Raw genomic sequence first — 10,000 nt, forward strand, 5'->3', positions numbered from 1 at the left:
TTATTTATTTATTTATTTATTTATTTATTGTATTTAGCCTTTGTTTTGTTTTTTATTCGATTTTTTAAAAAATCATAAATGAATAAAAATCCGAGTGTGTTACTGTGATTCACCAGCAGAGGGCAGAGATTTTCCGATTCCTCACTTAAGCACTTTCTATTTTTTATTCATTCGTTTCTTTCATATTTATCCATTGATGAGATTTTAATGACTCTGGATTATTGGTGTTACTTTTCTTTTTGTACCAAATCCTGATATAAAACAAAAAAAGTTATTTAATATTTTATTTATGTTCTATAGACTGTAGATAGACGTAGAGCTGTTTCAGTAAATCTAGTTTTCTATAGTGTGTGTGTGTGTGTGTGTGTGTGTGTGCGCGCAGAGCTGTACGATATCTGTTTGGCGAGAGCGAAGGAGAAATGGAGCGCTTCACCGCCCTCGATCAGTGCGACAGAAAACGACGCTGGAGGTTTGTATCGTCTTCACACCACACCGCCGAGTTCTGCGCTCTGATTGGTCGGTTGGTTGAATTTTGTGTAACATCGTTACGTTACCGTTTCTATAGCAACAGCTCGTTCGCTCACACACAGGAGCGCACGAGGCAGACGCTCGGCTGTTTATAAACAAAGTGTTCTGTATTATTAATAACCCTTGGGGTTACAGCTGTGGGAGAATCATCACATTTTAGGGTGAAGTTTCATCTCACATCCTGTACAGAAGGTCCAGATTAGTGCTGAGTGACAGGAATTCTTTTCCACACAGTCTGTTTTTTCCCCCAGATGCGGGTTTGTCTCACGCCGATCGCGAGGCCAGTTTAGAGCTGATCAAGCTGGACATTTCCAGAACTTTCCCCAGCCTCTGCATATTCCAGCAGGTGAGACCGGACTTCTGTTTCATTTAGTATTCAATTTATTTACCTTAAAATTTACTTAGCATTCTTGTGCTTCTGGATAGTTATTTTTTTCTCAGTTATTGGTGGATTTTTTTTGCCGTTATTTTGTGAATAAGTTCAGTGCCAGTGTCCAGAGGTTAAAGGTCACAGATTGAGTTAGAGTATAGAATTTAGTCGTCGGTTATTAAAAGTAAGAAATCTGTGAAAGCTCCGACGATTGGCTGTAAACGATCTCTCCAACATCACTCGTGACATCATCAGCCTCAGTAGATGTGTCTGGGTGCAGCCGAGTCAAGGCCCCGCCCACATTCGAAGACACGGCAATTCTTCCGTCCTGAAGATGCATGAAGAGCTTCACAAAAAAGTGCTGGTAGTGGACACTCCTTCCTGAAATGAGTTTAATATGAAAAGAATGGAAGGTCGATGTTCATCTCACACTCACACACAACAGGAAGTGACCAAGACATGATGGAATGATGTAACAGTAGAATGTGTGTAGATCAGCGTGTGAGGGCAGTCCAGCGAGTGACGGTGTGTGTCATCATTGATTGGAAGTGTGTGTGTGTGTGTGTGGAGGGTGTTTCTGCTCAGCGTGGGTGATGTGTGTGTGAAGAGGGGAAGTACAGGCTCGGAGTAGAAGCTGTTACCCGGTGATGGGTGGAGTGCTGGAGGACGTCCTGGTGCGATCAGGTCTCCGCACTGTCCAGATCTCCAGAGGTTCTCCGTGATGCTCCTGTAGAACCTAGTGAGGATACGTTCAGGAATGAAAGCTTACCTTTAAAGATATAATCGTTCACCGTGTCGGTGTCAGAGCTGCTGATGTCATAGATAACCAGTTCACGCCTTCCTTTTCGACCAATCAGAAGCCAGAACTCGGCAGCAGAGAGGTGCAGACATCCTGATGTTGTATTGTTTTGTCGTTGCAACAGGGCGGGCCTTATCATGATGTGCTGCACAGCATTCTGGGAGCTTACACCTGTTACCGACCTGATGTGGGATACGTACGTTACTGCAACACACACACACACACACACACACACTTCTGTCATAAGCTCTGCATGAGACTTGTTTCACACAAAACAGACTTCTGTGTTATACCTGTATACTGCATACAGTGTGTGTGTGTGTGTGTGTGTGTGTGTGTGTACAGGTACAGGGAATGTCGTTCATCGCCGCAGTGTTGATCTTGAACATGAACACCGCCGATGCCTTCATCGCTTTCGCTAACCTGCTGAACAAACCGTGTCAGATGGCCTTCTATAGAGTGGACCATAGCCTTGTGAGTCTGATACACACACACACACACACACACACACACAATCACTAGGAAACATTTATCTGATTCAAAATGAAAGAATTCGTTCTGATCTGAAATTTCGTAGAAGGTCGTAGAAATTTTATATAAATGTTAAATATTAATAATTAAATAATAATATTAAAATATGATACATATAAATATTATATATATATATATATATATATATTAACATATAATAATATAATAATAATATATAATTAATATATATAAATAATAGTTTAATAATTTAATAATTATATAAATCATTACATAAGTAATATTAATTATATAAATAATATTATATAAATATTTTGAATAGATTTGTTAATGTGAGGCTGAGAGGATCAGCATGGAATTGTCCTTGACTTGCTGTGTTACTGCTTCATACAGGGTTTAAATCACGTCTTTATTTCACTTACACACCGATTTAATGATCATTATGTGAAGCAAAGTGATTCCCAAACATGAGGTCTCAATTAGGACAAACCTTTACTGAGGCGTTCCTCAGGGTTGTGTCCTCGGACCATTACTTTTCATTATTTTCCATTTATTCCTTTTATTTTTAAATCAATTCCTCAGTATTTATCTTTATCCCATTCATCAGGCTCTCAATTCCCACTGCTGTATTAGAGACAGATGTGTTATATTTCTTCATCTGAAGCCATTTCTCTATCGAAAAGTTCTGCCTTTATTTCCTTGTAGCTACGTTAACACCTTTATAGCCGCGAAATAAAAATAAACAAAGCAAGATTTTCAATATGATGCTTCAGAATGCGTTACAGTTCCTCACAAATGCTGAGATCAAAATTAATGGCACCCTACAAAGGAGGACGTGTTGGTGTGTGTCTGCGGTGGCTAAGCTGCATTAATGGAGGCTTTAACTCACTCCACACTTGCTGTTTTGTCATTTTCAGCTTTTTGCTAAGTTGTGTGTGTGTGTGTGTATGTGTGTGTGTGTTTTGTGGTTAAAAATAAATCAAGTGTTCCATGAAGAATGTCATTTCTCAACACACAAGTCTGAAGAAAACCCAGAAAGAGTCACAGTGCAAGTCACACATCTGATGCCGTAGGAGGAGCATAGGAACTCTATTCTTATTTATTGCTTTTGGATGAAAAAAATTCACTTGTAATGATGAAGAAGAACAAGATATCGTGTTTAATAGCTAGAAAAATAAAGCTATTAAACCTGGACACAAACTTTCGGAACTGATTGTGTTTCCTTTTGTAAAATGTAATAATAATAATAATAATAATAATAAGACTTGCGATCTTTTCTGGCTTTCCTCAGATGCTGACGTACTTTGCTGCGTTCGAAGTGTTTTTCGAGGAAAACCTACCAAAGCTATTTGCACATTTCAAGAGTAACAGCTTGACGCCTGATATTTATCTCATTGACTGGTACGTAGCTTCTTATCTTCCAGGTCATGTTTACGTGTTTCAGCTCCTTTACAGCGTAAGAGTCTTCTACAGTGATTCATTTTCAGCATCGTAGAGTTTTTTCCTCAAGGCATTCCTCAGGGTTGTGTCCTCGGACCATTCCTGCTTTTATTTTTAAATCAATTTCTCAGTATTTATCTTCATCCCATTCATCGAGATCTCAATCCCCACTGCTTTATTAGTGATATATATTAGATTTGTTCATTTTGAGCCATTTTAAAACTTTTTTTTTGCGTATTTCCGTATCGAAACCCCCTGAAACAAAGCAAGATTTTCAACATTTGGAGGCGTCAGAATGCGTTACAGTTTCTCACAAGATGCAGCTACTCAGATCGAAACCAATTAAAAAGAAAAAATACGCAGGTGACAAGAAAAGTGGAATAATTTGTGTTTTATTTGCAAAATCTATTCAAATAAGAACCTTTAACAGTTCTGGGATTTTTGTTTGTTTCTTTGTTACATGACTGCTTTAGAAATCTCACCGCACATCTCTGAGACTTTTACAGAGCTCATCCTTCATTATTCACACGCTGTAAAGACAACAAAACTGATCGAAGAGATAAAGGAGTTCATGCATGATGTCATGTTTAACAGGAAGGTGTGCTTCGAAACAGGAAATTCTACAGTTTACTGCACAGAGCTACTGTATCATGACTGCTTAGGGAACTTTCAGGCTTACTGATTAAATACAGATCAAGGAAATACTTATATGCTGTTAGAACCGCATGTCAACATCCTGCCCCATACAGTGAGGACATCACCTCAGGTCTTATCTCAGATCAGTCCTGATAGCAAGAACCTCTCTCTCAGCCTCAGTCTGGCTCTCAGGGACGTCTTCCTGTTTTATCTTATGAATCCGTCTGCATCAGATACACCAGACTTTTTAATATAACGCATTAATGTGGTGGCTGCAGAGTGAAGAAAGAACTCATTTTTAATGAGTAATTGTGATTAACAAACTCTTATATGCTCATATATACACTCATATATCCAGCTTCTCCAGTCCAGCTTCAGTTAAGACTGATACTTATCCCATTGTTATACCCTGGACCCCGTGGTTGTTGCAGCAAGAAGAACCATTTCAGAAAGAAGAAAGCAGGAGGCTTTTGGGAATCTCTGGTCTGAGAAGATGGAACTGGGTGAATTCTCAAAGGGCAGAAGGGTATGGCTCCCACAGTGGTGGTGAAGTTCTAATATAGAGAGATGTATGATTATTTGGGAGAACTTTGGAGGTGTTTCCAGTATGCAGGGGTTAGTACCTAGCAACAGTGCTCCAAAGAAGGACAACCAGTGACCCAGTGATGCGTGTGAGTAGTGAAGGCTACACCATCTGGTCCGGTCCCACCAGAAGAGCTGCTGAAAAAGTGACTAGGTAGGAGTCAGTCACACAGAGCATTACAGCTCGCTGCCTATGGAGCTGCAGAACATCTGAGTGATGATGCTGACCCAAAGGTCCTACACTGGACATCAGGACTGGACCATGGAGTAATGCGCTCTGACACGCATTGTTCAGGAACAGGTTAAGGAACATGCCTCCAAATTCCATAGAGCTCAATCTTCTGTGGGACAAACAAGTCCGATCCATGGAGGCTCAACTTACAGAGCTAATAGTGTAGATAAAAATTCAGACACAAATTTCTGATTTATGAATGAATGAAACGTGATTACACTGAAACGTACTGAACACCTGAGATTAATGTCCTTATGAGGACATATAATGGTTGAAATTGCAGTGAATGATTGATGGAGAGAGCCAAAGTATCAGTTTGATTCACTGAACTGAGTCACTGTATGAATCATTCTTAACAAAAAGCATGAACTGTAGATTGAATCATATCACCATTCAGTGAATCACTTTGGATCAAATCATTCATTTGCATTTGTTTATGGGAAGAATGAATCATGGATCAATTCATATGCGCTCACAAACTACATAGGTAATTTCAGATTGAATCATATAACCATTCATTTAATAATTATGGATGAAATCATTCATTTGCATTAGTTCTTGCAAAATCGAATCATGAATCGACTCCTATTCACTCACAAACTACAAAGTAAACTGTAGATTGAATCATATCACCGTTCAGTGAATCAATTTGGATCAGATCATCCATTTACATTCGTTCTTGCAAATCATGAATCGACTCACTATTAGACCCACACCCTTGAATCACTAAATCTCATCGTTCAGGTGATGTAAACTGACTCCTTTTCAGTTGGAGTCGAGTCGCTGATGCTCTGAAGTCTCAGGTTTTTTTTTCCCTTTTTCTAGCCTTCGCATCATTTCAGAATCCATGAAATTTTATTTTATCATAAAATTGTCTCTTGACAGTGTACAGGTTGTGAAACCTCATAGATATAACCTGTATAGACAGTGCTGCTGATTTATATTGATGATAACAAAGATAAAAGTTTTAACACCCTAAACAAACCCCACCATCACCCTCACAGCCCCCACCCCCACCCCCCCCACACACACGATATGGGTTGTTTCACACTTCTTCATTTTTTCGTTCTGAAACTGCTGAAGCATCACTCTGTTCTCGCTCAGCTTCACACCTTTTACATTTATAATACCCGAGCGTGAGATCGTGTGATAGATTGTGAAGTCCGAGAAAAGTGCACGCGCACACACACACACACACACACACACACACACAGTTACTAAGCACATATGAGTGCAGATGTACATTTAATAAAGTTTTATTATATGTCACAGTTACATGATATGTAATTTCTTTTGGATTTTAATTTAAACTTTGATGGTGTGTGTGAGTGTGTGTGTGTGTTCATAACATTTTTGGACTTTCTGAAATGACGAATTTGATGAACGTTCAGAATTTTCCGGAATGAACCTTCGGCTTTAAACTAATTTCACTGTGACTGATGTGAATTAAAGGAAAAAGGAAAAAGTTTAGATTTAAACCTCAGAGTTTTGTGTGTGTGTGTGTGTGTGTGTGTGTGTATACAGTTTTCTACTTGTTGCTGGGTTTTAGCAGTACCTCAGTACTGCAGCTTAGAGGTCAGAAGTTCAGACATTAGGGCATGGAGTCTCATCAGATCTCTAAAAAAAAAAAAATTTCTTTTATGTTCTTCTTCGTCTTATTAAGTGTATAAACAGTCTTATTAAAAGTGTATAAACAGTCTTATTAAAAGTGTATAAACAGTCTTATTAAAAGCGTATAAACAGTCTTATTAAAAGCGTATAAACAGTCTTATTAAAAGCGTATAAACAGTCTTATTAAAAGCGTATAAACAGTCTTATTAAAAGTGTATAAACAGTCTTATTAAAAGTGTATAAACAGTCTTATTAAAAGCGTATAAACAGTGCAGTGGTGGCTCAAGTGGTTAAGGCTCTGGGTCGTTGACCGGAAGATCAGGGGTTCAAGCCCCAGCACCGCCAAGTTGCCACTGTTGGGCCCTTGAGCAAGGCCCTTAACCCTCTCTGCTCCAGGGGTGCCGTATCATGGCTGACCCTGCGCTCTGACCCCAACCTCCAAGGATGGGATATGTGAAGAAAGAATTTCACTGTGCTGTAATGTATATGTGACAAATAAAGGCTGTTTCATTTCATTTCATTTGTTAAAAGTATATAAACAATTATCATGAACAGAAGGAAGGAGGAAGATCACTGTGTGTGTGTGTGTGTGTGTGTGTGTGTGTGTGTGTGGGTGTGATCTATAGCATGGCCTTTTGTGTCTGGATAAATAACTGAGTTTTTGGGTTGTGTAAATGTCATTACTGTGGAGTGATGTGTGTTTTATTACTGTTTTTTCCCTGTGTGTGTGTGTGTATTTCTGTGTTTTTGTGTGTGTGTGTATTTGTGTGTGTGTGTGTGTGTGTATATGTATGTTTGTATTTGTGTGTGTGTGTATTTCTGTGTTTTTGTGTGTGTGTGTATTTGTGTGTGTGTGTGTGTGTATATGTATGTTTGTGTTTTTTTGTGTGTGTGTATATATGTATGTTTGTATTTGTGTGTGTGCGTGTGTATGTATTTGTGTGTGTGTGTGTTTGTATATGTATGTATGTTTGTGTATGTGTGTGTATTTGTGTGTGTAGGATATTCACCCTGTACAGTAAGTCTCTGCCGCTGGACGTTGCGTGTCGCGTGTGGGACGTGTTTTGCCGAGACGGTGAGGAGTTCCTCTTCCGCACGGCTCTGGGGATCCTGCGTTTCTATGGCGACGTGCTCACACACATGGACTTCATCCACATGGCGCAGTTCCTGACTCGTCTCCCAGAGCAGATCTCCACACACACACAGTCACACACACTCTTCTCCTGCATCGGCAGCATCAACATGAGCTGCAGGAACAGGACATGGACACAGGTGGAGTCCTTTTTCCCCCGTCTCTGTCTCCGCCTTTCCCCATCTCTGTTTTTCCCCCTGTCTCTGTCTCTGTCTTTCCCTTATCTCTGTTTTTCCCCCTGTCTCTGTCTCCGTCTGTCTTTCCCCCGTCTGTCTCCATCTCCATCTGTCCCCCATCTCTGTCTCTGTCTTACCCCTGTCTCTGTCTCTCTGCTTCTTCTGAGTTTCTGTGTTTCACTCTTGTGTGTTTGGTTCTCTTCCAGGTTCTCCAGGCTCTGCAGAAAGACCCGGAACATTCCAGTCCTGTGCTGAAGCACTGACCAGTCACAGGGTCGAGTGGAGGCCAGAATAAAGACCTGTGTGTGTGTTTTAAAGCTAAACCCTCAGACTCAGGACTTCTGTTTGTTTATTTCAAACTCCTTTTTTGGGGAGTGAAGATCAAAGGCAAACACACACACACACACACACACACACACACAGAGCTGGAATTCAGATGCAGCAAAATCAAACACCTGCTGATGTTTCCTGAACACCGGCGGTCAGAGAGAGAGAAAAGTGTGAGGAAGAGAGAGAAAAAGAAACAGACAGACATAGAGAGAGAAAAGGGGGTGAGAGTGTGAAAGAAAGATAAAGGGGAGAGAAGAGGGAGAGAGAGAGAGAAAGTGGGGGTGAGAAAGACAGAGAGAGAGAAAGGGGGGTGAAAGAGAGAGAGAGAAAGGGGAGAGAGAATGATAAAGGGCGTGAAAGAGAGAGAGAGAAAGAATGAGAGAGAGAAATGGACAGGGGGGAGTGAGAAAGACGAGAGAGAGGTGAAGAGAAAGATAAAGGAAGGGAGAGAGAGAGAAAAAGAGCGAGAGTAAGGGGTTGAGAGAGGGGCCAGTGAGAGAGAAAGGGACAGTGAGAGAGATAGAGATAGAAAGGGAGGGGGGAGTGAGAGAAAAAGAGAGATATAAGGGAGGGAGAGAGAAAGGGGAGAGAGAGAGAGAGATAGAAAGGGAGGGGGAGTGAGAGACAGATAGAGAGAGTGAGAGTAAGAGAGAGTGCTCTCTGATTGGTTGATCTGGAGAACAGACACGAGCCTCTGTCCAATCAGAGCTCTGAATGTGTGTGTGTGTATGTATGTGTGTGTGTGTGTGTATGTGTGTGTGTGTGTGTGTGTGTGTGTGTGTGTGTGTGTGTTGAACCACATCCTTCTGCACTAAACGCTACGTTACAGCAGTAATAATAAGCACTAGAACTTTTTTACTGGACAGAGAGATCCACATCTCAGTGGACAATAGATTTATGGTCCTTAAAGAAACTAATATATATTCTCTCTGTGTTTATGGCAGAACAAATCAAATCTGCTCCTGTCCATCTCTTACTTTTCTCTTATTTATACACTATAGGGTCAAAAGTATGTGACCCCTGACCTTCACATCCATATGTCTTTCTTCATTAAAGTCAGCTTTACGCTTTCCCCCAGAGACTCGAACCCTGCTCCGGCACCACAATGCTGCTGTGCTCAAAGCCCCTGAGCTCCATGAAGACATGCTGTGGAGATGAAGGTCAGAGAAAGTGGAAGAACTGGAGTGTCCTGCACAGAGCCCTGACTCTGACCTAACCCCACTGACCACCTTTAGGATGAACTGGAACTGGAGTCTCCTCAACATCCCAACATCAGAGTCTGATCTCACTAATGCTCTTGTAGCTGAATGATCACTAATCAGAGAAGAGAAGAGAGAAAAGAAGATGAGAGAAGAGATGAGAGAAGAGAAGATGGGAGAGAAGAGGAGATGAGAGAAAAGAAGATGAGAGAAGAGGAGATGAGAGAAGAGAAGATGGGAAAAGAGAAGAGAAGAGAAGAGAAGATGGGAGAGAAGAGGAGATGAGAGAAGAGGAGATGGGAAAAGAGAAGAGAAGAACAGATGGGAAAAGAGAAGAGAAGATGAGAGAAGAGAAAACAGCAAACACAGAGAATGAATCAGATGTTCATCATGGACGTTTGAATGGAGTGGTCAGGGGGGCACAAACTTTTAGTCATATAATCTACCTATATCTTAATTTCTCTCGTTTTCATTCT

At 40.7% G+C, this 10,000-nt stretch overlaps 1 protein-coding gene across 4 annotated transcripts in view; it reads left to right on the forward strand.

The window, feature by feature from the left end:
* Positions 1-10,000, forward strand: part of tbc1d14 (TBC1 domain family, member 14) — a 35,222-nt gene that overhangs the window by 24,602 nt on the left and 620 nt on the right. For all 4 annotated transcript variants that reach the window (XM_058395072.1, XM_058395073.1, XM_058395074.1 and 1 more), the window contains 7 exons: positions 383-469; positions 780-874; positions 1,822-1,893; positions 2,043-2,171; positions 3,478-3,587; positions 7,689-7,959; positions 8,202-10,000. The exon at positions 8,202-10,000 is cut by the window's right edge and continues 620 nt beyond it. In XM_058395072.1, coding sequence (XP_058251055.1) covers positions 383-469; positions 780-874; positions 1,822-1,893; positions 2,043-2,171; positions 3,478-3,587; positions 7,689-7,959; positions 8,202-8,258 — 821 coding nt within the window. In that variant the 3' untranslated portion in view covers positions 8,259-10,000. The remainder of the gene's footprint in view (positions 1-382; positions 470-779; positions 875-1,821; positions 1,894-2,042; positions 2,172-3,477; positions 3,588-7,688; positions 7,960-8,201) is intronic.

Source organism: Hemibagrus wyckioides, linkage group LG07 (assembly GCF_019097595.1).
Source record: "Hemibagrus wyckioides isolate EC202008001 linkage group LG07, SWU_Hwy_1.0, whole genome shotgun sequence".
NCBI classification, from domain to species: Eukaryota; Metazoa; Chordata; class Actinopteri; order Siluriformes; family Bagridae; genus Hemibagrus; species Hemibagrus wyckioides.